The sequence below is a fragment of the Gouania willdenowi genome, chromosome 10 (assembly GCF_900634775.1).
Source record: "Gouania willdenowi chromosome 10, fGouWil2.1, whole genome shotgun sequence".
Taxonomy (NCBI): domain Eukaryota; kingdom Metazoa; phylum Chordata; class Actinopteri; order Blenniiformes; family Gobiesocidae; genus Gouania; species Gouania willdenowi.
The window spans coordinates 9,312,451-9,340,375 of record NC_041053.1 but is presented as its reverse complement, the minus strand read 5'-3'; the positions used below and the strand labels follow the sequence as shown (position 1 = coordinate 9,340,375).

Below are 27,925 nucleotides of genomic sequence, written 5' to 3'. Positions count from 1 at the left end.
TGAACCTATTTTATTTCAGAATAAAACAGGGATTTACATCTTTAGGATGACTATATATTATGGCTCAAATAATACTAAACTTCCTGGATAACAGTGGATAACAAGGTCCCTGGTCTCTGGAACCTTTATTTAGTGGGTCGCGAGCTGAGAAAGTTTAGAACCACTGCTATAAAATGGGCAAAGTTTGTGTGAATATTATGATTAAGAGAAAAATAACACTTGACACTTTAAATAAATTAATAACAACAAAAAAAATTACAGATTAGTACATATATTTTAAAAATCTTTTTATGCATTTCAACCTTTTTTTTTTTTTTTTTTTACTGAATATTTAATCAAATTAAATTAAATTCAGGCATCACGTAATTGACCCAAACAAACGCAGACAAATTTGATGTGATCAATGCGCACATGATCACATGAGTTATAGTTTAGTTTTTATTTGTTGAGGAAATTATCAATATATTTTTAAATTGTTTTTTTGTTCGCATGTATCTTTTTTAAATCGTTCTTTGCCACGTATGTATTAGAAAAAAACTGTGACAAACATGTTTCTGCCAATCAAATGAACACTGGTGTGTGTATTTGTGACACTGCGCTCTCATGCACATCTTCTCTTTGTGTGTCTGATGTTTGAGTTACTTTGTCTTTACAGCGTCACTCAAATGGTCTTGTTTTGTATCATTTCTGAGAGCAGGCTGCCCCCTGGTGGCCCTCAGCATTTCTACGGAATCATTGAAATGAGTTTTGTGAAGGAACTTGATCTAAGTCTACACAGCTTCTCTGTGGGATAGTTACAGTCACTGCTGTGTGGAAACTTTTAACAAAAAAAACATATAGAATGTTAATGAATGGTTTAGGAAATATGTAAAAACATAGAAAATTCCTGTATTAGTGATATTTTAATTAACAATTGGAATAAACTGTTCTCAGCATACTTACCCTAACCTGACTCCATATTCATACTAATGACATAATGACAGCTTATAATGTCAGCCTTATGTATAAAACTTCAAGTTAAGTGTTACCCAATAAGTAAACTATGAATAATCAAAAAATACAATATATCAAAAAATATGCATATGTTTTTGTAAAAACTAATTTATAAATTCTTACATATTGATGACATCAAATCGGTCTGTTTAATCACAAACATTAAAATCATCAAATATCAGGTTTTAGACGACTATTAGTCAAGTCATTTAATTAACTAAAACTGGACTATAACCGAAATAGTCCTTATGACTACATTTTGACTAAAACTAGATTGTATTTTAGTCAAAAGACTATGATTAAAACTAAATCAAAATGTTTTGTCAAAATTAACACTGCTTTTAAGGAATACCGTTAATAAAATTCTTAGAATGCTTTTATTTTGAAGGCAAAGTTGCTTGACATTGTTGTGTTTACTTCCTTTTCTCCAGGGTAACCAACACAACAAGAGGAAATCAGCTGCTGCTCAGGTCTTCTTCTTCTTCTTCTTCTTCTTCTTCTTCTTCTTCTTCTTCTTCTTCTTCTTCTTCTTCTTCTTCTTCTTCTTCTTCTTCTTCTTCTTCTTCTTCTTCTTCTTCTTCTTCTTCTTCTTCTTCTTCTTCTTCTTCTTCTTCTTCTTCTTCTTCTAGGTGGACAGATAATCTTCAGCATCACTACATTTTCATACTGTTTTAAATATTGTGTGTGTGTGTGTGTGTGAGTCCAGTGTGTAACGATGCCAGCAGGCCATGGGAAGTCTGACATGGAGCGTGTGGGACTCTTTAAGGAGATGAGCTACATCTCTGTTGGAGACAAATACATGTCATCCCACGGATGTGAGTATCAGTAACAGAGAAAATCCATCAAGGGGGTCTTCCAGAAAGGAGGTTCAACAAAGTCTGAGTCTATCCATAAACTCTGAGTCAGCATAACCCGTAATGGGAAACTCTTGAGTATCCAATTCCTAAACGTGAGGTATGTTCTTCTCTGAGTCTGTTACCATGGTAACATTGTCCGTGAACTAAACCTGCTCGCTGGCAGGTTTTATCAAAGAAACCCTGGGTTTCTATAAACATTTTAGGGTTAGGGATAGAGATACAGTTAGGGTTCGGGCTAAAATAAAAGGGTTAGTGGGGTAGCTAAAAATAAAAATGACCTACACGGAACTTCAAGTCACGTGGTGCACCTATAACGTGACCTAAACTGGCCAATGAGGTGCACTACATATCCACAGAGTGGCAGTCTACAGATATTTTTAACGTACCTGTAGCCACGGCCTTTAGGGAAAGTCACTGAGAGGTTGATTTAAATGAATCCACTTTTGAGGCTCGATTGTTGTTTTGTACTGTCATACCATTTGATCTATTGATCACGCAACTTAGAAGTTATGATGGTGAGGTGAATTATGACACTGCTCCTGGGAGCGATGGGTTTGCGTCCCACTTCAGTCTTTTTTATGACATTTTTTTGGACGTTGAAATAACTCTGGCGACAATATTACATAAAAATCAGTATAAATTATGAGATATCAAGCGGCAGCCACTGTCTTTATTGCCAGTGTAACGGGAGGGCTCTCTATGCAGCCATCCTGTGCTGCTGCCACGTCTCTACAGACACATTTTATTCATATTTTTCCCCGCTCGTCACGTCACTGAAGCGATAAAGTGATGCAGCAACCAAAAAGCGCGACTAATCATGAGATATTTAAACCACTATAGTCACTGAAGTGGCTTTCAGTGTCAACGCACCTTTAGAACAGGCTCATATTACTCAAACACCGGCTTGTTTAATCCATCAGGGTGAATAAATCACTCTTTTCTGGGTGGTTACCATGGTAGTTCGTCTAACCTTCGATCCAATGAAGATGGCTTTTTATCTTGCGCGTAAGTAAGCCAAGGTTTACATACTCAGGGTTGATTGACTGACTTCATATCAGCTGTAATGGAATCAGATAGCCAGAGTATGTTGACCCAGAGTTTATGGATAGACGTATGTTTACAGCACTTATCATAGACAGTGTCACTTGTACTTATGGTTTAGTTAGTTAGTAGGTTCAGTAGGTAAGTACTAAAGGATCAGTTCACTCAATATATACTTAGAATCTAAAAGGCTTATTCAAGGAGTATGCCACTTTTATTTAATCTTTAAATATTTATTTTCACTGAAACATTGGGACAAATTTAAGTGTTGCTGATGGGATTTTATTAAAGAAGCTGCAGATTGTTGAGATGCTTTTTTAAAAAGCAAAGTGGATTTTTGTAAAATATTACAAAATTGTTAAATTGTACAAATGTTGCATATTTTACGATTAGTAGGAATATAGGAACAACAATTTCCTATGAAATTTAAGGAAAATGAATCAATTTCTTAACTTTGAAAAAAAAAGTGTGTATCAAACCGGTAGCCCTTTGGATTATTCAGTACCTATGAAGTAGCTTGCCGTTTCACAAAGGTTGGTGACCCCTGCTCTAAATGCTCTGCATCACCAATGTCGTAATGAAAACTACCCTTTGAAAAAAATGTAAAGCAGCACAATAATTGTAATGATGTGAGCGCACGTTTGCGGTGTGTGACGTTACATATGTGTGGTCAGAGAAGCGTGTCAAGATAAATGAAAGTGTTCCTTGAGAAGCAGTAGCGTTCCCAAAGATGTTTGGAGTTTATTTGGAATGAATGGACAATCCATGACTGACTGGAGCTCAGGTGGGCTGAGCCAGGTAGAAACCCAGGGTTTCTTAGACAAAACCTGCCAGTGAGCAGGTTCAGTTCACAAAGAATGTTACCATAGTGACATACTCACGACCTCGCTTTCTAGAATTGGAAACTCGTAATTTCCCTTATTTGAGCCTGAACATAACCTGCATAACAACAAAAATACAAAATGACTCAAAAAATAATAAATGTACAAAATAACAAAGAAAATACACAAAAGGTAAATAGAAATACTCAAAAACAACAGAAAATCAATTTTTAAAAAGACAAGACAAATAAACAAAGTTTATCAAAAGTTGCACAAGACAACTAAAAATACACAAAAATAAATAAAATGCCTCAAAAAACACATAAAATAATTTCAAAAACATAGAGGAAAATGCTATTAACAACAGAAAAGTAAATCAAACCCAAACAAAAATACACAAAAATTACTCCAAAAAACAAATAAAAGGAAATTCGACAAGATGGACGGTTTGCTTCATGTCAAACAATGTAGTTAAATATATTGTAAAGAACTTCCATCGTGACATTCTTTCTAATATTATTTTTAACCCTATTGTTTTTATTCCTATGCCAATGAATCCTGTAGAGTGTTTTGATATAGTAATTATATTAGGGATGCAGATATACAAAGAGTTTCCTTCAAACCAGGTCCGTTCAAAGAGTCCTCACACCACAGACGACAGATGCAGGCCGGCCTGGACAAACAGCGTTGCGCTCTGCAGAGCGGCTTCTTCGACAAATCTTTCAAACGTATCTTTGAGCAAGAGGCGCTGAGTGATCCGCTGAGACTGGCTCGACAGAACCGCCTCCAACAAGCCAAGAAGAACCTCGGCAAGGCCTTCCTACCCTGTAAAGGGATGAAGAAGCCGTAGGATAATAACACATACACACATACACACGCATGCTTGAACAGTGGCTGTCTCACACTGCTCTGTGACCCTTCCTGCCCTCAGCTGTGGTTCAGGTAGTTACTACGGAACACTATCAGGACCCGTTGAAGCCATGAGTCCACAATCCGTGTCCCGCGGAGCTCATCGCTCACCTGGACGCAACATCGTCACTTCACCCGCCAAGAAAGGGAGCGGCTACAGGTTTCACTCCTTCATCCTCCTCTGTGTTGAATGATTCAAAAGCTAAAAGCTAAAGTGTTAGCCTTTATTCTAACATGATGTAGTAGATGTCATATCTCATCTGCAGCTTTCCCAACGTCACCCTGTCCAAACTGGAGTTGTACGCCTCAGACCCGTACGACAGAGCCAAGGAAGCTCTCAAGGTATAGTTTAAAGCCAAGTAAACTGAAAACTTAGCTCTATAGAAGATCAACACATAGACCTGAAGGTGGCTCAGTCAGAAAAGAGCTTGGAAACAACAATGGGAAGTCTGTGCTTCTATTCATTAAAACTGCCAACAGTAAGGTTTATTGTCCACCTTCTTCCCGGATCTTTTATTTAAGAGCTCGGGGACAGATGATAAGAGTTGTTGTATTTCTTGGTGTAATTCATTCTAAGGGTGCTTTCACACCAGTTTAGTCAGTCCGAATGGTTGGAGGATAGCTGATAATTTCATCACCTTGGTTTGGCTCGGTTTGCTTTCAGAGAATAACTTCTGAACAGCCTCTGGTGCAGTTCCATGAGCTAACCAGTTGAGGGGCCATTACTGGAGTAGAGACTTCTCTAGGCGGATAAACAGAAACCTGAAGAACAGGCTTTCATCTATGGGTCAAAGCCAACAAATGTCTTCCTTCTCCGTTTGTTCGTTCACAACATTCAATAATGGAGCAGCAACAAGTTGACGGCGCTCTAGAATTCTCCTTTTTGATCCACTCTTGACTTTGTTTGCGTGTTCACACCGACCAAATAAGGAGGACTGTGAGAGCAAACAGATTAAGACTCTCTAGGATCCGCCGGTGTGAATGCACCTTAATTTGTAGTCACAAGTAAGGTTTTTAGCAGTCCTGCTGTTCCTGAAATCAACACACATTAGCAGGTGGCAATAACAGAAGGATGTGTATCAAATCTGAAATGGGAGTACAGATATCTTCTGGGCTGGGATTTGCTCCAAACAAGGAGTGAAGCTGGCGCAAGACGTGATTGGTTGACCTAATCACAAGACAGTCCCCTGTCCTGTGGCTTTATCAGGGTCATTTAAAAACAGTGTCTATTGTAAGTGTGTGTTGACCAAGGCATGTGGCTAAAGCAACAGAAACCTTTGTAAAGACAGAGCAATAAAACTAACAAAGGATTAAAGATGGTCTCTCTTCTCATGTGAGTGTAGTATCTACATGAGAGGCCTGTGGAACATCATAGTTCACACACAATTGAATTATAAAGAAATCAAAAAATACATTTCACTACATTCAGAAAGGTACACGTCAATCAATTCAGGAAAACTGAGCCAGTTCAGGAGTTAAACTGGGCCAGTTGTAGCCCTGGAGCTGGAGCTTACGTGTGTGTGTGTGTGTGTGTGTGTGTGTGTGTGTGTGTGTGTGTGTGTGTGTGTGTGTGTGTGTGTGTGTGTGTGTGTGTGTGTGTGTGTGTGTGTGTGTGTGTGTGTGTGTGTCCACAGAGGGAGGAGGAACTCAACCGCTCCAAGTTAAAAGCCGGTCCCTTCAAACTCAACCTTCATCCCGCAGAATATTTTCAAAGGAACCCGTATGGCAGTGACAAGCCCCTCCCACCAGCACACAAGCCCCTCCCACCCCCACAGAAGGTATCCTTGACCCCCTTCAGGCCTCCTGCTCCCAGTAAACAGGTGGGTGTTTGCCCTGAGTAATAACATAATGCTGCTGAATCGACCAATGATGTGTGTGTTAGACTTTTTTTAATTATTATTTATGTATTTAGATTGGAGGAATGAAAGCAGGGACGTTCAACCCTTACCCCTCCCATTCTGCTGAGCCTTACGACAAGAGGAGAAGAGCTAAAGCAGCCAATCAGGAGCCAGTGTTCCGTCCTGCTCCAGGACCAAAGAGTATGCCTGTGAGCAGCATCATCACAGTCAACGTAAACAGGTCAGATCATAACACACACACACACACACACACACACGCACACACACTACCTTTGACCTTTCTCATTCAATTCACACTCAAAGATCTATGAAATAAACAATGTTATTCTCCTATTATTGCATTGTATTATTTGTTTGTTATTTATCTCCTTGTATTAACACAAGAACAAAGGGTGTTTTTATCGAGTCATTTTGTTTGTGTTTTTGCACCTACTTTTCACCCACTGAACCATTATGTAGAGCCTCAAAAATTAAAACAAAATTCAATCGCACGCTTCTCTAATTTCTGGCTATTTCCGATTTTAAAAATGCAAAAATTTGCCACTCCGGTGCCCCCAAGTAGAATTGCCAAAAAAATTAATTCATCGTAGAATTATGAGAAGTCAGCATGACAAGACAAGTAAAAAATATTACTACAACAACGTCAAAAAACACACAGGAAGTCCAGAATCTTGAATTGAAAATTGAAAATTGCAAAATTGCTATTTTCGCTCACGTTGCATTTTAAGGCATTTCCCCTAGGGCGTTTCACTGATGGGGTTCAAAATTGCTGGAGATCATCTAGAGAAGTGGGACACCGAAAGTGATCCATTGATGTTTGGAAATTTTCACGGACTTCTGTTTTGGCCTTTTGATCAAAAAAGTCAATGAGACGCGTGCTTTATTTTTTATTGTGTTATTTTGTATTGCGATACTCTCCATTTTATGTTCATAGGAAAGCTTGAAAATCTTCAGCTCTAACTTTACACACCCCTCCTGGAGCTACTATTACTACTACTACTACTATGTGTTAGTACAACAACAAAAGTCATAAATGTTTAAATTCAAATCTGAATATTTCTGTCTAAACAAATAATACTAAAATCATAGTATAAAATTCACTGTTATATTATGTTTTTGTATGAACTTGAGGCAGCGCATCGAAGGCGGCACAGCAAAGGCGGCGGCGATTAGCGGAAGACGGTGCAATTTGGTGAAGGCAGCGCGGCAAAGGCAGCGCAGGAAAATAAATAATAAATTATTCATTCATTCATGTATTCTGTGGTGATGCAGAGAGCTTCAGTCCTGTTAGATAATATAAAATATAAATATTGTCCACTTTATGATGTAGGCTGATCTGTGTAAATGCAGCATCAGATCCACAGGTAAAAGTGAAAGTGAAACTTGCCTGTTTATTTTCTGTTTATAATCTCACAAATTTAAGCATTAACACCATCAATTCCTGCATTAATTCCATGCTGTTTTTACTGCAGCAACAGTGTTGTTTTTGGTCTGAATTATGGATTTTTTATATTTTTAAAAATGAGTTCAATTATGATATAAATTGCTCCCAGTCTACACATTTTCAGCGTGATTGTGATTGTTCTGACACTGCAATCTCCACCCTTGTCACAAGAGCGCACATGTAGTCCAGGTAAAATCAACTCGCTGAACTAATTGTGTTGATATCCAGATTTACAGTACAGCTTCTCTCTGACGGAAAGAAAAAAATAGGTGAAGCCCGCTAACGGATATAAATCCAGGATATCATTATCTAGCTTCGTAGAACAGGCCTTTTGTGTCTTTTTGTCGTTTCATATTTTTTTTTAGTCATTTGTATTTCATTTTTGCAGTTGCCTTGGGTGTTTCTAGAGTGATTTTGTGTACTTTTGTGTGTTTATATTGTAGTGTTGTGTATTATTCGGCACATTCTACATCTCGTCTGGAATAAAATCCTTCCAGAGCCGAAAAAAATATCTTCTCAATGAAGACAATACAGTGTATAAAATTCTATACGGTTGAAATAGTATCACATAATTTTATGAGTTCATGGATTTGAAGGGCTACAAAAAATAACTTGAATTTGATAACACGTGATCATATGATGTCACATGCTAATTGCCAGTTTCTTGCAACACGTCAAGCAGGCATATTAAGCCGCATGTTGGCATTTAAATAGATCGTTCCCCACTCAAATAAAGTCTGTATTTTCTTCCAGAATAGTCTTTTTTGTTAGTTTAGTTATTTTACCAGGATTTTAAAACCCGAGCTTAGCCACAGGTGTAAGGAAAATTGTTGGAAGTTAGAAGGTGTCAGAGTTATTGCACAATGTGATTTATTTTTAGGTTAACCAATTGTTTAATCATCATTTTATTTGAAATCAATGTCATTAATCATCAATACCCTCTGTAAGAAATAACAATTCATTATTTTAGTATTTTTTTAAAGCTATAGGGAGCCTTTGCAAAAGAGTCAAAGAGCCACATGAGGCTTCTGAGCCGCAAGTTGCAGACCCCTGTCATAGACACTCAAAGCGCTTAATTTTCCAGAACTAAGGCATTATTCTTTCACTCCACAATTTAGTGGTGGTAAGCTACCATTGTAGCCACAGCTGCCCTGGGGCAGACTGAAGCAAGCGAGGCTGCCATAGTGAGCCATCGGTCCCTCCCACCACCACCACCAACACTCACACACTACATTCATACCAGGCCCAGAACTGCTTAGCTTCAGAGATCGGACAATGTCAGGCTGGTAAGGCACATGAATCATATTGATGCCCTTTTGTTCTTTATGGTTTCAGGATGGTGCGTTCTTCCATCGACCGTCCTGTGATGATGACTTACTGAGCCACAGCAGCTTCACTGTGTAGATTTTAAACAGAATGATCCTAAAAATGACAAGCTCTGCCTTAGTTTGGATTTGAAGCTGTCAAATCTCCAAAGATCTGCGTCTGCATTTGTTTTGCATCAGTTCTTTTTCTTCTCCTTTTAAAAATAAACTAAGAGCTACAATATAAATAATACATTTACCCAACGAATGCATTTATTTCAAGATGTACTGAGATTGAAAAACTTTGTTCTTTCTGTAAATTAAAAGATAATAAACATTTACTTCAAATGCTGCTTTTATGAACTTTTAGGACTTTTTTTATGTATTAAAGTTGCAATCCATATTAAAATATTAAAGTTTTCTTTTTCTTTTTTTATGCTTAGTACATTTTCCTTCAAAATCCAAAAATGTGAGTTTGGTTATTAACAGTAATCCTATTATTTTTAATTAAAGTACAAATTGAGGATGTGAGGTGATGAAAAGAGATGGAGCAGGGAAACAAAGGAGGAATGGAGTGAAGGAAAAACACCATAAAATATGGGCCAAGATGACAAAAAGAAGAAAAGAATAACATTTATAGCAGGAGGAGGATAAATGCTACTGTGGAGGTCAAATCAAAAACTAAAAGAATTCAAGGAAATGGTCAAAAGTACCATTGCAAATGATATATACCTGGTTAAGATTATTTTAGTGGCTTCTAAAAAAAACTATTATCAGGAACTGGGGAAAGACAGAACCAACAACAAAGGACCAATGGCTGCCAATTGTTGAAGGAATCTATACAATGGAAAAACTAACTCACAAACTGTGACTCCAAGAAGCACAAATGGACAAAAAAAATGGTATAAATGGACTGAATACAAAGCACGAAATGGCAGTATGACTGATTAATGATGTAAATGCAGTGTTGTTGCCCAAACAAGGTTTTTCATGTTGTTTTTGTGTTCATAAAATGTAAATAAAAAACTAAGTGAAAAAAGTAGCATTGCATCATTTTGGAATGAGAAGTCTGAGATCAAGTGTAGGTTAGTAATAATAATCATCATGTTAATATTACAATGAATGTTTACAGCATATAATGAATGAGAAACACACGGACAACATCCAAACATAGCGCTATGAGAGCTAAAGGCCAGCAGGTGGCGGTAGTGCGACAATTAGGCTGCCTGAACTACATAGAAGAAGTAAGTTTTCCCCACAATGCATAGCGACTGTGGCCTTTATAAAGTGACGCACGTAACGCGCGCTTCCTTTCAGCCAGCGGAAGCTCGTGAGGAGGTGAAATGGACCCTAAAGTGCTCAAAGTGAGTTTAGCACTTATTTATCTGCTTTTTTTAAAACACGTTGTTGCACGACCAACTGTTAATGAAGACCTTTAGCTCGGTGGAGGATTAAACAGTTCCATAAACTGAGTAAAGATGCGCAATCCTGGAATCTACACGTGGCGATCGTTTAAAGTTACAACCAATCTGATCATATTTAATGTAATATCTCCTGATCAGATGTAATAAACACTTATTTATTTTAACTGAAATGTATATTTCTAGTTGTGTTGGATTAATGTCTAGTTCTGTTACGTGTCTATAGTTATAAATCGGAGTTAATCTGCTGCTTTATAATTGTATAAAGTGATTAATTTTCAAGCCTTAAACAAGTCTATTTTATTTCAACTGTAAATGAAAACGCTATTTGGAAGATAATCGCGATTTTATCCCTCAAAGTTTTTAAGCGTCACGTTCTCGTTTAAAAAAATCTGAAATGTTTGAATTAAATGTGTATACTTGAGTTTTATGGTTCAAATGAGCACATATTGATATTTTAATTAATGACTTCAAATGTTTTCAGAACTTTCAATGGTAGAGAATCAACAGATATTTAGCCTCAGTGTGATTCAGGTTTTTGTCTTGTATGTTCAGAATGCATCTTGGAAAACTGGGAAGTATACTGAATGGTATATAGTAGATACTACAGTATATACTCATTGAGTGTGTAGTATAACAGTGTATCATCCTCCACGTTTTCCTCACACTAGCCCAGGTTTTTAAAATGTTAAAAAAATCAAACTGGGTTGTTTTTTTTGTTCTCTGCAGTTTTCCTCTGGTCTGGATTCAGCTCCTAACCATGACCCATGTGGGTGACCTGCTGCTTCTGTGCCATGGGGTGAGTGCTGTGGTGTTCTAGCGTTGTCCAGCCCTCAGTCAGCTGACCAGGTGCTCAGTGTCTGGCTCAGTGTTACAGAGCTGGTAGAGGAAGTCTCTGTGAGCGTGCTCAGCCTCACTGCTACTGTTTTAGAGGCACAAGGCTGAGCTGCTGCAGAGCGCCGTCCGACGAGAGTGGACGTCCTGGTCCAATGGCAGGACGCGCCTAGTGTGGGGCTGCACACTTTCACCATGGCAGGGTTCTCAACCTTAAGGTCGCAAGACACTGGGAGGGTGTCGCCAGATGCTTTTAAGGAACCAAAAATATTTTTTAAAAATGTTAGCCTTTTTTATCCTTTTCTACAACTGCACCAAACTTATCATATTTTCATCACTTTTTCACTCCTTTTAATGCATTTTTGCCACTTCATCTAATTTCAATGTTATCTTTGCACATTTTTCCACTTTCGAGACATTTCAGCACTAAACCTTTTCCACCTAATGTCATACGTTGACAAATGTCACTTATAACCTCATTTCACCATATTCATGCTTATTTTTGCCAGTTTAATGACGTTTCCCATTAGCCATGCCCATTGTTTACCAGTTTTGTTCCTACTTTTAAATTACGTTACCCCAACCCTCCCCCCCATTTCTGCCACTTTTAAGCCAATATTAACAATTTAAACCTTTTTCTATCCACTTTGTCTGTTTTTGGCCACTTTAATTTGCTACTTTTAACCACTATGTGGTTTGTAAAAATCCCATTTCACCAACTTTTCCACCATTTATTCAGATCAATAAATAAATGTGGCTATCACAGATTCATAAAACGATAAACCATCATTTTGCTGACTTTATGGATGGACCCCAAAAATCTCTCCTTTAATTCCCCCTTATAGATGACCATGTCTCCACATGAGACCTTGAGGTACAGTGGGGGGTGCTCGGTCTCTGGCACCTTTATTTTGGGGTTGTGGGCTGAAAAGGTTGAGAACCACTGGTCTATGGGAAGCTGGTCTGTTGTAGATGGATTATTGATAAACCTGTGGGTGTTTCAGGGAGGACCTCTGTGCTGACGTTGAGTGACGGATGAAGTGAATGTGAGTATGTCTGCCTGTTGTGAGTGTCACTTCCTGCTTTGATGATTAAATTTAACACATCATGCTGACCACACCGTGGTGACCTGAACACTCTGAGCATCAGTGGCTGATGGAGGACATGAAGCGAGGTCCGCCCCCTCTGACCGTATGTTTCTGTGCAGCATCCTGCCTGCTGGGGGCGCTGCCGTCCGTGACCCGAGGCTAAGGTAAGCAGTCTGTGCTGAGCGTGCATCTGTGAACCCAACGTTGTACTGCCGTGGCAGAGTGTGAGTCTCTGCTGTGGAATCTTAGCGTTGGGAGAGAAAGTCCAGACTTGGCACAGCTCTGTGTGAAAAACACTTTCCCAGAACTGACTGAAGGCTGGAGACATGCTGCTAGTACCAGGGTTGGGCTAAATTAGTAATTGATCATTAATTACATTTATGGCGTTAATGTCATGAATTCTATGAATTTGATAAATTCTATAATGTAACATAAAACTAAGGAATCATGTTACAGTTCAACACATATGTAGTTGACAATATATAAAAAATATTTCATATTGCTTTTCCACATTTTTTCATAAAGTAACAAATTGTTGGTTATACCGTCACAAAAAAGGCCTCAACGCACACAATCATAAAATGTCTATTTTGGTTGATTAGGAAGCCTGAAAAGGTGACCATGAGGTGAAAAATAAATTAAGTTGTAAATCAGTTGGAAAATTCACTAAAAAACATCTTGTCATAAAAGATGAGGTGGAAAGCTAACGCAAGAGGAAAGTCAACTTTCATTAGGGTATTTATTTCAGGCTCAGTAATTGTAATTAAAAACATAATTGTAATTGACCCCACCCTGCTGCTAGTACACTAAACACTGAGGAGAGAGTGTCTGTTTGTCCTGACGAGGTCAACCTGAACCCTTCAGATCTGGCAACCCACTGCTCCAGTTTCCACCAGGCCTGGAAGGAGGAAAAATGTGACCACCTTAAACATCTGGAGTGGAGGTCTTTCAGCGCTGATTCTGCCGAGTCCTTTGGCTGTGGTTTCACTAGATGGTGGATAGGGACAGTGTGGGAGGGGCCAAATGCATTTCTTCAGAATTTCACTGATTTGTATAAAAGCCTAAAGTTTTTTAAGTGTTGTGGAATATGTTTCTGTAATAAACGACATTACCCACAAAGCTTTTTTCCCTAATTTTGTTTTTTTAAATGAACTTGTCAACCTTTGCACTTGTTTCAGAGAACACTTTTTAATTATCAGTTATTAGTTATACTGTACACACACAGTAAATTACATCTGCTTTGTTCTGATGGCTGACAAAATCATTAAAATGGTTTTATATTTTTAATCACATTTCTGATGAACCTCAAACATTTTTTTCTTTAGAATTAGTTTTTGAGTTAAATTTAGTTTGTTATACCGTTTCAAATACACAGTAAAGCCAGGATTAATATGTACCACCAGCTCAGATATTTTCTACTGTATTTTATTTGAACTAGATTTATATTTGAGAGGGTATAAAACATTGATTAATGGTTGTGTAGTAAAGAATAAATTTAGATGCTAAACTACCAGTGTTTGTCATATTAAATAAGTTTAAAAAAAAAAAGGTTACCACAAGAATAAAGTTGTAATAGTTTGAGAATGGTAATTTTATTGTTCTGTTACTCGTGCGTTATGGAGAATGTGGAACATTTAGTGAGATTTCTCTTTTGGCTTCACACGGTGAAATTCTGAGGCTTTTGGCTCATTATCACTGCATTTATCAGTTTAAGGACTTCAAAGATACTTTGTAAGTGTTTGTTCTTTGGTCAGAATAAACAGACTGATTTGGAACAAACAGCCACTTTAATGGAGGAAGAAGTGTGACTTAAGTACTATCACTGTTTGGTTCATTTTAACAGTGAATTCGGAGCGCTGTACCATTACGACTTTAGAGTTACGACTTTATTGTCGTAAATTACAACTCTTCTCAAAATATTACGCATTTAATCTTGTAGTGCTCAGGTTTATTTTAGTCTTAAATGGCCTTAATACATTGTGATAAATTTGTTTTTATTGGTCATTTTTCAATCTATTACAACACATTTCAGGTGACTCCATTTGGGGTCATGACCTGAAGGTTAAAGAACCCTACATTAAAGTATCTAAGGCTTTACTTAAAGTTTAATACATAAGGCTGACATTTTGCTGTGAACACATGAATACATTTTCATAAAGGCTGACACCTTATGACAGGTCATGTTCTAATGACTGTGTAATGTCAGCATTAGTGTACAAAACTTCAAGCAAAGTGTTACCCAGTAATTTTACTCACCGTGCAGAGAAAAGAGCATTTGGCAGATTTTGATGGGTTTTCAAACCTTTTTGGTTCAAGTTCGTCACTGCTTCTCAAGTCAAAAGTCCTCAACTTTAATTTCCAAGTCTAAACATGTCGAGCCAATAATGTACCACAGCAAGTTCGATATAACAAATGAATTACTTGAGCAGAGAACATATTTGTCTAATAATAGTAACGTAATGTGACATAATGCTTTTAGAAAAAGATCAATCCAGCATTTTTTAGATTCTATAATGTTCACAAGTTCCTCTGTCAACCAGACAAACAATCATACTGGGAAGTAGAACCAGGTTTATTGTTCCAAATCAATATCTTTAAACCCAAACAGTCTTAGAATCATTTTCTCTGAGAGTGCGCGCACGCCTCAGCCTAGCTTGATATTTTCAGCTGCTTTCTGATTGGCTGTCAGTTTGTTGAACCTCTGCCATCTAAAGTCCAGTTTGCCTTTGGATGGCAGAGTGCTGTCCCACAGCAGTTAATATAATTTGTCATAAAAGGGTGGGATCCACCGTCAGTCGGTTGATAAGTGGATTCAGAGAGAGCAGCGCTGGGAACCATCGTAAATACCTTTGGGATGTTCTGGATCCAAGAAACGACCTGAAGCCCTGCAGGAGGAATGGGACAACATTCCACAGGTGGAGAACTCTGCTGATGGACCCCTGGTGGGTTTAGCCCAGAGGTCACCAACCATTCTGAAACTGAGCTACTGGTACTGTATAGTCCCAAGGGCTACCAGTTTGAAAAGAGATTCCTAAACACATTTTCATGGTTTCATTGTAATTAGAGGTAAGATCATAAGGAAAGCAGCAGGCATTTAAAAAGCTCAGAAATATTAAAAGTTTCAACATGAAACACTTAATTTTTCCTAATTTATGCAGTTTCATTTTCTACATTTCATAGGAAATAACAATGTTTGACTCATCGTAAAACCCACCTTGCGTATTAAAAATATATTTATATCATATATATAACATACCACAACCCATACACCAAATCTGAAGCATTTAAAAACTTATGTCACAATGTTTCTATGAAATTAAACATTTACAGACGGTTAGTTCAATATTAATACTTTATCACGTGCAGCAGTATTTAACCTTACCAACTAATAACTACATCTTTTCATCTGTATTTGTCTTTGTGAGTTTGAATCCTCGAAAGTGAATCAGATCCTGAGGGCATCGCACATGGTCCATGCAGGCTACCTGTGTTGGTGACCCCTGGTTTAGGCTGATAACTCATGAATTGTGCACAGAAAATAGTTTTTGTTTCTTGAATAAAGCCAGAAAAAAAAAAAAATTGTTCTGTTAAAATATTTCTCAATAAAAATATTACTTTGTGTGTTTATATTTTTGTTCAGTGTAGATTTTAGGGTCTTGTGATAGCCTTTTTTCAGAAAAAAAAAAAAAAAAAATGTTTCCATGTTTATCTCTTATCTCAGGAAAAAAAACCTAATTTTTTTTTTATTTCATAGCCTTATCTCAGAAGAAAGCTTTAATTTTTCTTTTTTTTTATGCCTTACGATAGCCTTATTTTAGAAAAAAAAAGTCCATATTTTTTATATTTATGCCTTATCCTCCATTTTTACTGCAGTGTCTTCAGTCCATGTCTGTTGTTGATGAAAGCATTCAAAATATGGAGTTTTATAAAATGTTTTTTTAGTTTATAATATTGACAATAATGATGATGGAAATGATCTTGATTAGAACATGAACTGGAAATACAGGTCAGTCTTACACATTTTAAACACAATGATTAAAAAAATATCGTTTTAGTAATTGAAACCGTTTTTGAAACAGTTTTTGCCAACAAGTCATTGATTTTATACTGGAATGTGTAGCTCATAACGCTGTGATACATATTATTAATTTACTAAAGTTTTCTTAATTTTGTGGCATATCCATTTACACTTTATAATTTGTGTAAAGGTTTGTGTATTCTTTAGATTTAGTTTAACACATATGCCAATTATAAAAGTATAGCATTTATTTGATGTCATGTTATCAGAAATAAAAGTTGGGTACTTGTATGGAGGTAGATTTGTGTCTATTATTCAATCAAAAAACACTTTTCAATCAAAAAAACACTTCAAGGAGAAATACATTTTTTCAATCAAAAAAAATAAAAATAAAATAAAATATGATTTCATAAACAGTTTGAGAACCGCTGATATTCTGACTGACCGGACGGACGCAGCCTGAAAGTGGGCGGAGTCAATGCGTGGGAGCGAGGATTACGTTTCAGTGGGAGAAAACTTTCAAAGTTCACTGACGGGACGGAGAACAGGTAAGTGCCGCTAACGCTTAGCGTGTGCGTGAGTCCGTGCGTGTGGGGTGGGGGGCCAGCTTCACTTAGGTGCTGCAGGGACGGTGCGCGAGGCACTCAGTCAGTCACGCGACGTCAGGAGTCGCGCGCACGAGGGTCGCTCTGGTTTAGATCAGTGATGGACACGCACACACACACACACACGCACGCACTCTCTCACTGCATGTGTGTTTACTGCAGAGTGAAGCCATCGTCATGCCCCGCCCCCAACATGCCAAAGTCCTGCCCATCATGTGACCCTCACACTCAGCCTGAACATTAGGACCACAGCTTCATCCTCTGATGTGCATGAAACTGATCAATCGATCAATCTGTTGATTATAGTGTCAGTTTACAACAAGTTACTAGGGCTGAGACCAGACTAACGGACAGGGCCGTTTCTAACTTTGTTTGGGCCCCATGCAAGATGCTGTTTGGGAGCCTCCATCGCAGTGTTGAAATTCCTCATCCAATAGATCCCAACCTGGGGTCTGTGACCCCCCAGGGGGGAGCCAAAGATCTTAAGGGGGCTGCAAGGCTTCGTCTGCTCTGCGGCAACCAAAAATAGATTTGCAAATTTTTACCAAAACCATGATAAAGCCGTCATTAAGTCAGTAATTCTCAACATGTGGCTCTTTATGTCTTCATTTTTATTTTAAATATTAATCCCACAGAAAACATGAAGAACAGAATAATTTTAACCCCTTTTTAACAATTTATTTTGGGCAATTTTCCAACTTCCTTTGACCCATTTTTGCCCAATTTCTCCATTTGGTGACAGTTTTTTTCAGATTTCAGGTACTATTTGCCAGTTTTTGCAAATGTTGAATGACACTTATCCAATTTTTTTTTTATCTGTCTTTAACCATTTTTAGACACTTTTCATCCAAATAAACTACCTTTTAAATATTTTTACCACTTGTTTCCTTTTTCTACATTTGGCCTATTTTTGTTCCTCATTTTTGCTATATTTCACTATTGTTTGCCACTGTACCGGACCACTTTGTGTTGACGGCTCACCGGGACAATGTCCAGTATACATATATGCCAGATGACCAGTCCACCCCTGCCCTGTTGTCAAGTTGAAGAAGTCTCTGAAACTCTCGGTTCTTTCTCAATCCGTGTTGTGAAGCTAAAAGGGGAAGCCGGCTTCTGTCGTGTGGAAATATTTGACCTTTCCATCATCGCTCTCCCTCACTGTGTTGTTGGATCTGTTGGTGTGACTGCAGAGCCAAACATCTGCAGAGTCAAACATCTGCAGCCATGGCCCGCTACCTGAGGTTCTTCACTGCCGTGGGCGACAAGGAGCACCAGCAGCTTTCAGGCCAGTGGGAGGAGCAGGAGCTGCACATGGGCAGCGAGGAGCTCTCTCCAGCTGAGGGACACTTTCCATCCACGCTGAGCTTCAGGGACGCTTTGAAGAGGCTCTACAGCTCAGAGCGCTTCCAGGTAAGGTTAGATCCCCTGAGATCCATGATCAGGAACAGAGGACAAGGAGATTCCTTGTGTAAGACCTTCAAGCTTCTTGTTTGTGTAGCTGGAATTAAACTTCCTGTTTTATCACAAAACGTCACAAGCTCAACCCTGGACATGTGACACCAGTTTCACTGGGTGGTCCAGGCTGGGGCAGAGGGTGTTGTCAGAGGGACACATTCAACCATTGTGGTCTAAATCAGTGGTTCTCAAGCTTTTCAGCCCATGACCCCCAAAATAAAGGTTCCAGAGACCAGGGGCCCCCACTGTACCTGAAGATGGTTGAACACAGACATGAACATTGAAGAACAGTTATGTGGAGACATGGCCATCTATAAAGTCAGCAAAACGATGGTCCATTGTTCTATGAATCTGTGATAACCACATTTATTTATTCATCTTAATAATATTTACTGTTATACAGGAAGTTTAGTATTATTTGCTACTCAGTATATAGTAATCTTAAAGAAAGATGGAAATCCTGTTTTTAATCATGAAAAAAATGGGTTGAAAGTGATGAAATATGGTGGAAAAGGTGGTGAAATGGGGTTTTAAAAACCACAAAAAATGGTTAAAAATTGCAAATTACACAGAAAAAATTGTAAAAAGGGGGTGGGGGTGGTAGCGTAATTTAAAAAGTTGAAACAATTAGTTTAAACTGGCAAATAATGGGCACGACATATCCTGAATGTGGATAAATTGGCAAAAACAAGCATAACAAATGGTGAAAAGAGGTTCAAAGTGACAATAATGGGTAAACATACAGTATGTGACTATAGGTGTGAACCACAGAAAGTGGTTAAAATTGTATATTACAGTGGCATAAAAAACGGACAGAAAGTGGTTAAAAAAAGGTTCAAATTGCCAATCATGGCTTAAAAGTGGCAGAAATGGGAGGAGGAGGGTTGGGGTAATGTAATTTGAAAAAGTAGGAACAAACTGGCAAACAATGGGCATGGCTAATTGTGAACTTCATTAAACTGGCAGAAATAAGCATGAAATATGACAAAATGAGGTTATAAGTGACAATTTCATTTCACTTCATTTTGCTTCTCCTTCTAACGTTCCACGGCTTCACCTGTCAAAGCGGCTTTATTACGGACCACTGTGACGTCAGCCCCTCCCATGGCAGGAGGAGGATGTTGTGTAAATGTTCTGGCTGCACAGCCGCAGAGTGTCTCTGGATGCAGGTAAACTGCGCCCATTAACTCGTATTGAAGAGGCGTTATTGTGAATGCACAACTTTGAATGAGAGTGGACGGTAAAGATTTTTGCGCCCCAAAAAGGAAACATGTCATGTCACCAATTAGACACAGATGAACGAAACAACTTCACACATCATCATTTATTATATTCATTCTGATTATCTAAAAACAGATGTACATTTGTTTCGTAGTATTTTTAATTAATTTTTTATGTCCCACAAATGTGGTGAGTGGTGGGGCGGCGCCCTAATGAAAGCGGATCGCGCGCAGTTTGCTCCACATGCCGAGTCAGAGGAACCTCTGTGAGTCCGTTCCTCCTGAACACGTTTGTCCTTTGACTGGATTCCTAAAGTTCATTTACAGGGCCAAGAGATTCACTGTCCACTCAGAATACTTCGCACTACAATATACTCAAAGATCATTATGCATTTTTGACCAAATGACCCCAAAACACTGCAGCTTTAATGATGGTCTTCATGACACCTTATTCATGCTAATGACAGGTGTCATGTCATAATAATGATAGCGTAGTGTCGGCCTTATTTATAAAACTTCAAGTAAAGCGTTAACAGATTTTCTTCAGCAGTCGGCGAGCTTTCGGTGCTGTGGTGCCCTCGGGGTCTCACTGGACACAAGAACCACAATCATTTGCTCCACCTGTCACAACAATGCAATACCAAAGCTTTTCTTAAAAAAAAAAAAAAAAATGCTAATGTTTTCTTGTTTGGTGTAGAGGGGGACCACAGGCGGCCCTTACTGGCCCCTCCTCAAAACCGTCACTGTGTGAGACGTGTAGACACCCTTTATGATGTGGATGTTTGAAGGAGGATATAGATGGACCTCCTCTGACCTCCAGGTGCTGGTGGTGATTCTGGTGGTGCTGGATGCCATGTTTGTGTTGGGAGAACTACTCATCGATCTGTCTGTAATCAAGCTGGATCATGGCCACGTGGCCCCTGAGGTGAGTTGATGGTCTGCTGGTTCCTCCAGGCCTCCTGTTCACTGAGCATTGTTGGCATTCTGCAGGTGTTCCACTACCTGAGCCTAGCTCTTCTCACCTTCTTCATGGTGGAGCTTGGAGGGAAACTGTACGCGTACCGCATGGAATTCTTCCAGCACAAGTTTGAGGTGTTCGACGGGCTGGTGGTGGTGGTGTCCTTCGTGTTGGACACGGTCTTCATCTTCCACGAGGACGCCTTCGACGGGATGGGGCTTCTCATCCTGCTGCGTCTGTGGAGAGTGGCGAGGATCATCAATGGTAAGTGCTGAGTCGGCAGTATGGGGCTACATGACGTCTTCACCTTCTGTCTCTCTGGAAATGTTCTGTAGGAATCCTGCTGTCGGTGAAGACTCGAGCAGATCAGAGGCTCCATAAGCTGAAGGAGAGCTACGACCATCTGGTTAGCAGAGTCACAGAACTGCAGGAGCGCTACGATAAGATGGTACATTTATACACTATGTTCCCAACTTAAAGGGATCCTCCACTGTTTTTACAAATTTGGAATGACAATTATAATAATTTGATTTATATAGTACTTTTTTTAAGGAGACTCAAAGCACGTTACGTGAATCATTATTCATTCACACCAGTCATACCAGTGGTGGTAAGCTACTTGGTAGCCACAGCTGCCCTTGGGCACACTGACATCTTTGAAATGTATTTATTAGAAGATCTATGTTGAACAAAACACATTGTGCACCATTTCTTTTTAATAAAAACCGGACTACTTTACAGTTTTAGAGCCTGTGTTCCGCCATCTTGAAATCACGTGATTGATGATGTCACACAGCCCCACTGCCTGTTTTCTATTGGAGTGAAACATTCAACCTGCTTTTTAAATAATTTAGCAGCTTTTTCAGTCAAAATGCCAACTTTTGTTTTTCTCTAATAAATAATCTAGAAAAGTTAAAGATACCGATGTAACTCTTTTGTATACAGAAAGAGGATTAAAAACAGTTGTAAACACAAAAACATCTGTGACCGCAGAGGGCGACAGTTCCAACTCTGCGGTTTTGTAGTAGTCAATGAAGCAGAGCTCTCCTAAGGGACCTTTACCGTTCCTTAAACAGTGTGCGGACACACTCCGGTGGCTGAAGTTAGCGAGTGATCATAGACTGTTGAAGGACTCCACCCAAAATAACTTCTATTCTCAGGTTTTGTGTGTCCTCAACAGTCTGTGAAAACTGTAAAATAGTCCCATCTTGAAAAGTTAATGTAATTAATACGATGCATATTAATGTGTTTTGTTAGGTATAGATCTTCTAATAAGTACATTTTAGCTTTAGCATTGTGGCTTTAGGCCACATTTGTAAAAGCAGTGGAGGATCCCTTTAAAAATCAAGGAAAACAGCTTTTGATTGTCTTTCACTTAAATCTGATAAATGACAGTAATCTGTGTGTGTGTTTGTTAGGCTGAGGAGAACCAGCATCTTCACACCCTCCTAAAGGAGCACAGCATTGCCGTCCCGAGCTAAAGGAAAAGGAGCTGCTCCCACAGTGTCTGAATCACTCCATGAACCTTTGAGCTGCTGACGTACTGTATAATGTTTGAAAAATGATTTATTGATTTAAAAAAAGGGAACAAAACAGAAGGAAATAAATCTCAACTTTGTGAAATAAACATATTTACATCATCATTGCTACAGTAACACAGAGGGCTCAGACAAAAGGGAAAAAGAAGTCAAAGGGCAGCCTGGCGTTGATGGTAGGCGTGGCTCTGTAGCCGGGGCGAGCAGGGGCGGATACTGGTATGAATGCCACAGAGCTGCTGATGGGCAGGACGCCGCTGCCTCCGCTCAAACGGTCCTGGAAGGGAACGCACAGCGTTGAAGGTCGGGAGAACAATGTGTGGTCGGTTTCTAGTTCCTGTTAAACTTACCAAACTGCTGCTGTTGGTCTGAATTATTTCTTTGATGCTCACGATCTGAGCCTGAGGGTTGGACAAAGCTCCATATTTGGTCCATTCGATCTCTAAGTGCAGGGATAGAGGGACGCTGCAGCCTGCCGCTTCCTGCCAATCATAGACATCACATCTAGGTCATTCCATGTCACTTCAACAAATGATCCACGCGCTTCGGTCTCAAAAAAGGCACTCTATATTTTTAGCTTGATCGGATGAATACTCATTGAGATATGGACAATTTAATGAGGGGGTGTCTGTAGAGTCCGGTGTGTCATGCTGCGGTGCAGAGGATGCTTTGTCTGGAGCTTTTCTTATTTTCTGATTTGGTATAGTAATACAGCTCCACATTCTCTCTCAGAATACACAAAAATGTCCTATCTGGTGGACATGCAGCCCCTCAAATTTGGAAATTTCAAGAGACTGTCATCCAAGAACCAAAGCATATATTTGACTAATCATTAGTGATGTGAACAGTCTTATGTTCATAGCTCAAATCTGATCAAATTACAGGGAGCTGAGGCATATGCTAAGTAGTTTACTGAAGGTCCAAACATGTTCTAGACCCAAACCCACACAAACTTTTTTCCAATTTTGACGGACTGGCATGTCCTCCAGATAGGATGTATAGCAGATCTTTTTGTATATTCTGAGAGAGTAGGTGGATTAAAAATAGTTTCCTATGAGGTGTAGTTCCTGAGATATTGGAAGATGAAAATGGAAGAAAAATAATACATCAACACATACCACACTCACTAAACTGGCCATATCTGAAAAAGTATTAATTTGATCAAACTAAAGATTTACATTGTGCATGTTGGATAATCACGGAACAATTGGTAAAAATTAGGAATTTTTTTTAGACTGAAGTGCAGCTCCAGCCACACTCACCCCTCTACTGACCCTCTTTATCTGGAGCCAGTCTGTCGGGTTATCTAACAGGGAGTTCCCAAACAAAGCCACGTACTGGGCGGGGTCGGATCCTCTCAGCACGCTGAGCAGCAGCTCAGACAGCAGTGAGCAGTTGAAAGTGTCCGTGAGTCTGCAAGTAGAAAAACACGTCAGCAAACACAGACTCATGAGGACGAGGGCGGTGAGTGTGAATGCCGTGCCGTAGAGTGCAGCCAGATTGGGAGTTTAGACCGAACAGGACCAGAGAGCGCTGGTGTGGTCCCTGCAGACAGTCCTGATGAGCCTCACTGTGGAACACAGACAAGAAGTGTCCCACGCTCCGGCTCAGCCCTGTGGAAGCACAGGTTAAGGATGCACTCATGTGATTGGTTGGTGGAGAACAGAAACTACTTCTTGTGGTGACACCATCGTATCTAAACTATTAGAAACCTAGAGTTAGCCACACAGTCGAGTAAAACACTGGCACTGCTGTCATTAAGCAGAATGTCACGACATTAATACCTGATACAGCCAAAACAACACTGCCCACTGAAAACTACTTCAAACAGAGCAGAAACGAGTGATAACAATTAATATGTTAAGGTTTAATTTATTCAGACAAACGTTTTTCAGGAAGTTTACTCCTGACATGTTTCTACTGTCAACTGCCAGTCTTCTTCAAAGGCGTCTGCTCATCACTTTGATGTTTCCTTGACTTCCGTGTAATAATTCCAGCAAGTTCTTTTTGTCTTCTTTTTGAATAATATGTTAAGGTTTCATTTATTCAGTAAACATTTAGGAAAATTTACCTTGATCTCCCGACATGTTTCGACTGTCAACTGCCAATCAGCAGACGCCTCTGAAGAACACTTCACATATTATTCAAAAAGAACTTGCTGGGATTAAAAAGTAACTCAACACCAAAACTTTTTTCTGATGAAAACAAATGTATTTAGTACGAAGCTGTGTTGATTGATTGATTACTGTCCAACTCTTCTATTTTAGCCAAAGTATTTTCATTTGGTGTATTTTGTTGTAAAAACGTAAAGGTGCGTTCACACCAAAAGCCACTTCAGCGACTAGATTACATTCAAAATCAAAGTAAATGACGCAACGTCATGCGACCTCACTTTAAGTGACGCGACTCACGTGATTCCAGCGATTCAATCGCGCGATCTGAGTCACTGGAAGTCACTCAAAGTTGAAAATTTTGAACTTTCCAATCGACTTTGAGTGAAGCTGTGTCACAACTTCCAATCAGCAACAAGTTTCTCTCTACGTCACTTCCCCGGTCGTCACTTCACCGGAGAAACATGGAGGAAAGAGTCATCATGGCTGTATGCGGCTACTCCGTTGTGTTTGACACCTGTGCTCCTATTTACCGGCACCGCTTTAATATAAAATAAAATATTGTGTCTAGCCTTCCCACGTTTCTGGCTTTTGTACAAGTACAGTGGTAGGTTCAGCCACGTTTTATGTGAAAATGAAAATTGACCCGGAAACGGGCTTTGAAATTGGCGCAATACTATTACGCGATGAAGTGAGCAAAAAGGGCGACTATGTTAAAGCAACTCATCACAGGTGATTTAAAGCTGCAGTTTGTAGAATCATGAAACGCTCCGCGCTCCACCCTCCCCTCCTGAACAAAACTCTTGCGTGCACTCACACACTGTGGGATTTTTGCGACTGTTTCCTTCGTAGAAACAAGTGACAAATGTCGGGACTTTATCTTGTGTTATCAGAGAGTATTCTGATGTATCACTAGCTGCTGTGAGAACAGTAAGAGGCTCAAAGCCGCTCGTACGCCTCACACACAAACAGCCGCTCCTCCGCCTCCTGTGCCCAGCTGATCAGAGCACACACACCCCATACTACAAATGAAATGGGTCTGTTCTCACCACCTCATATAATGTTTCTCTTAGGTTTACAAGTATTTATCTCGTCTGATATCACTCTCTCTCTTGGTGTGTGAGGCAGACTGTGCACGAACTGAAAACGGATCGAGCACAGTCCGCTGCACACACCAAGTCAGAGGGACCTCAGCGGACTCTGTTCCTCCTGAACACGTTTGTCATTTATTCTGTTGCTTCTCCACCTCAGTCTTCCTTTTTCCTCTTTCTTTGCCATGTAACCGCTGCGTTAGCAACTTCTACTGGATTATAATGCGCATAGGGGTGGATTCAGTAAGATCTGAAATAAAGGGTGGTAAACCAGGTGTGTCCCTAAATCGTTTGGTGGTGCCGTTTCCTCACCTGCTGTGGGGAATTCACTAACATTGCAGCACTAATAATTGCATATGTAGACGTGGTTGAGACCGTACTATTTAAATGAATATTTTGCTTGTTTGACGTGGAGAGGTGAGTGCACAGAAGCACAAAATGACATTTTAGAAGTTCAATTGTAGGCTGTTGGACTTCTCTGTCTGCTACACTTTATATTTTTGCCCCCTAATTTAATGTGGGTGCTCCGCCAGGTCCGGTAACTTTGCTCTCATCAGTCCATGGAAAACAGGCAGATTTGGACAGAAACCGTCCTATTAATCTGTTGATGCCATTGATCTGCGTTAATGCAGCAACAGAGTCTGTCAATCTTGATGATCTACTCACCATCATCCAGCAGGTCTGAGTTCCTGAATAACGCTATGTAATGCACACTCTCATATGTGAACATTGTGCCATTGCTGCATAAATTACACAGCTGCTCAGCTGATTCTGGCCTGATTACCATCAATGCGACATGAGAGTTTGAGTCAAAACATGGAGAGGAACATAGACACAGGAGCTCACTGGAGTGATGCGACAAAGCATCCTCTGCACCGCAGCGTGACACACCGGACTCACGCCTCGGGTGTCCAGCTTTTTCTCTCCCTCACACACACTTAACTCTGCATTTTCTTATTCAGTGGCTGGTAATATTGACTATAGTTTTATTTAAATTATTTTCGTATACTAGAAATATTAACTGGAGCATTATTTTCCATCTCTGCTGTGTATTGTGTCAACATTCAGTGCAGCCATGCTCTGTGGGTGAGTTTGCACCTGAATGTGGGTCGTATTATTTGAGACACAAAAAACAGTCACCGCAAACAGTTCCAGATTTGATAAATTGCATTGCATGTACTACATTAATTTATTTGCATTTCCTCCTCCCTTTTTTTGTGCCCCTTGTGAGATCCACCTACTTTACATATTCATCAGTGGGAAACGCGCTAAATGGATTGTGGGCGCATTGTGACGCACTGAACACACGCAGTCCTGATTCCTTGGGGTTTGTACCCCTTATCAGAGCATGGAGTGATGTTTGCACACGTTTTAATAATCCTAAACCTTTAGTGAATCCGCCCCATAGACTTTTGATGAGCAGCTCGAGCAGCCAATAGTAACGCTTAAAAATGCTCACGAGATCGCCCTGTTGGTAGAAAGATCTTTGATTGGCTGAGTTTTAAAAATACAAGAGTGTGAAGCTCGTGTATTTCTAAAGCTCATTTACAGAGCCAAGAAAAGGAGAAGAGATTCACTGTCCACTCAGAACATTTTGGATTATAATATGCTCAAAGATGATTATGGATTTTTGACCAAATAACACCAAAAAAACTTACAAACTGCAGCTTTAAGTAACTATAGTCACTGAAGTCGCTTTCGGAGTGACTATCTGCTATGAGTGGAAATCCTGCTGTTACAATCAAATGCTGCTATTGGCTGCAAATGGCAGTTTGTGTTGTTTTGGTGTCAATTACATCATTGTTAGCCCCACCCCTCATAGAAAACGTATCACCTGTGAACTCTACAATGTGTGGGAGCTATAGCGTAGATTGAGTAGCTAGTTACAATAGCATAGATTGTTCTTTGGGGATTTTACAGGAAAGACTGGGCATGTCTTAACTGCTCCAGGAGCCCCGCTCATAATCAAGGCATTTTATTAAATTTCCAGCCTAGATGCACATCAGCCAAAACCTCTGGTTTAGATTCAACTCCTCAATGACGACAAAAGTGACTCCTGCTGTAGACCAGAGGAGGAAACACACAGAACAACAACTGGGAGAACATCAATCAAATGAATGTGTGGACCAGTGCAACCAGTGAAGGATATTGTGCTGTTCTTGTTGCAGACTCCAGAGGCAGGCCCGACACGTATCCAGGATTTCCACTGAAGTGAATGGCCAACTCACCACCATCCTCCTGATTAACACACACACACACGCGCGCACGCACACACACATGCACACGCGCACGCACACACACACACGCAAACGCACACGCGCACACACACACGCACACGCACACAAATTTATCAGGGAAACA

The 27,925-nt window shown here is 39.6% G+C and overlaps 3 protein-coding genes and 1 long non-coding RNA gene across 8 annotated transcripts in view; 3 read left to right on the top strand and 1 right to left on the bottom strand.

Annotated features, from left to right (window-relative positions):
- Positions 1-1,433: 1,433 nt before the first annotated feature.
- Positions 1,434-9,639, top strand: cfap96 (cilia and flagella associated protein 96). Of its 3 annotated transcripts, XM_028459777.1 has the most exons (8): positions 1,434-1,463; positions 1,700-1,808; positions 4,339-4,558; positions 4,644-4,781; positions 4,888-4,963; positions 6,256-6,441; positions 6,534-6,700; positions 9,260-9,639. In XM_028459777.1, the coding sequence occupies exons 2-8, from the start codon at positions 1,709-1,711 to the stop codon at positions 9,303-9,305; spliced, it is 933 nt and encodes a 310-aa protein (XP_028315578.1). In that variant the 5' UTR covers positions 1,434-1,463; positions 1,700-1,708; the 3' UTR covers positions 9,306-9,639. The 3 variants fall into 3 exon arrangements, with proteins under 3 accessions (XP_028315578.1, XP_028315579.1, XP_028315580.1); XM_028459778.1 differs by lacking the exon at positions 1,434-1,463 and having other exon boundaries at positions 1,612-1,808; XM_028459779.1 differs by lacking the exons at positions 1,434-1,463; positions 1,700-1,808 and adding an exon at positions 1,830-1,947.
- Positions 9,640-10,509: 870 nt separating this feature from the next.
- On the top strand, positions 10,510-13,691 carry LOC114471304 (uncharacterized). The gene is made up of 5 exons (XR_003674957.1): positions 10,510-10,592; positions 11,379-11,448; positions 12,488-12,529; positions 12,691-12,735; positions 13,436-13,691. It is a non-coding gene; the product is annotated as an uncharacterized LOC114471304 (long non-coding RNA).
- Positions 13,692-17,040: 3,349 nt separating this feature from the next.
- Positions 17,041-22,454, top strand: hvcn1 (hydrogen voltage-gated channel 1). The gene is made up of 6 exons (XM_028460217.1): positions 17,041-17,137; positions 18,385-18,604; positions 20,690-20,794; positions 20,860-21,091; positions 21,163-21,275; positions 22,246-22,454. Exons 2-6 carry the CDS (start codon positions 18,419-18,421, stop codon positions 22,306-22,308), a joined length of 699 nt encoding a protein of 232 aa, XP_028316018.1. The 5' UTR covers positions 17,041-17,137; positions 18,385-18,418; the 3' UTR covers positions 22,309-22,454.
- LOC114471418 (tectonic-1-like) overlaps positions 22,376-27,925 on the bottom strand; it is a 31,300-nt gene continuing 25,750 nt past the window's right edge. For 2 of the 3 annotated variants that reach the window (XM_028460215.1, XM_028460214.1), the window contains exons 10-14: positions 27,714-27,802; positions 23,846-23,977; positions 23,625-23,775; positions 22,713-22,844; positions 22,376-22,639 (exon numbers count right to left, since the gene is read on the bottom strand). In XM_028460215.1, coding sequence (XP_028316016.1) covers positions 22,493-22,639; positions 22,713-22,844; positions 23,625-23,775; positions 23,846-23,977; positions 27,714-27,802 — 651 coding nt within the window. In that variant the 3' untranslated portion in view covers positions 22,376-22,492. The remainder of the gene's footprint in view (positions 22,640-22,712; positions 22,845-23,624; positions 23,776-23,845; positions 23,978-27,713; positions 27,803-27,925) is intronic. The other variant, XM_028460216.1, reaches the window with a different exon arrangement.

What these genes read in the sequence shown, in the direction of transcription:
- hvcn1 (XM_028460217.1), top strand. Translation starts at nt 18,419, where the DNA reads ATGGCCCGCTACCTGAGGTTCTTCACTGCCGTGGGCGACAAGGAGCAC. An exon ending in ATGGCCACGTGGCCCCTGAG is followed by an intron (nt 20,795 to 20,859) that starts GTGAGTTGATGG and finishes GGCATTCTGCAG; the next exon opens with GTGTTCCACTACCTGAGCCT. An exon ending in AGTGGCGAGGATCATCAATG is followed by an intron (nt 21,092 to 21,162) that starts GTAAGTGCTGAG and finishes AATGTTCTGTAG; the next exon opens with GAATCCTGCTGTCGGTGAAG.
- cfap96 (XM_028459777.1), top strand. Translation starts at nt 1,709, where the DNA reads ATGCCAGCAGGCCATGGGAAGTCTGACATGGAGCGTGTGGGACTCTTT. An exon ending in AAGAAAGGGAGCGGCTACAG is followed by an intron (nt 4,782 to 4,887) that starts GTTTCACTCCTT and finishes TCTCATCTGCAG; the next exon opens with CTTTCCCAACGTCACCCTGT. An exon ending in ATCACAGTCAACGTAAACAG is followed by an intron (nt 6,701 to 9,259) that starts GTCAGATCATAA and finishes TTATGGTTTCAG; the next exon opens with GATGGTGCGTTCTTCCATCG.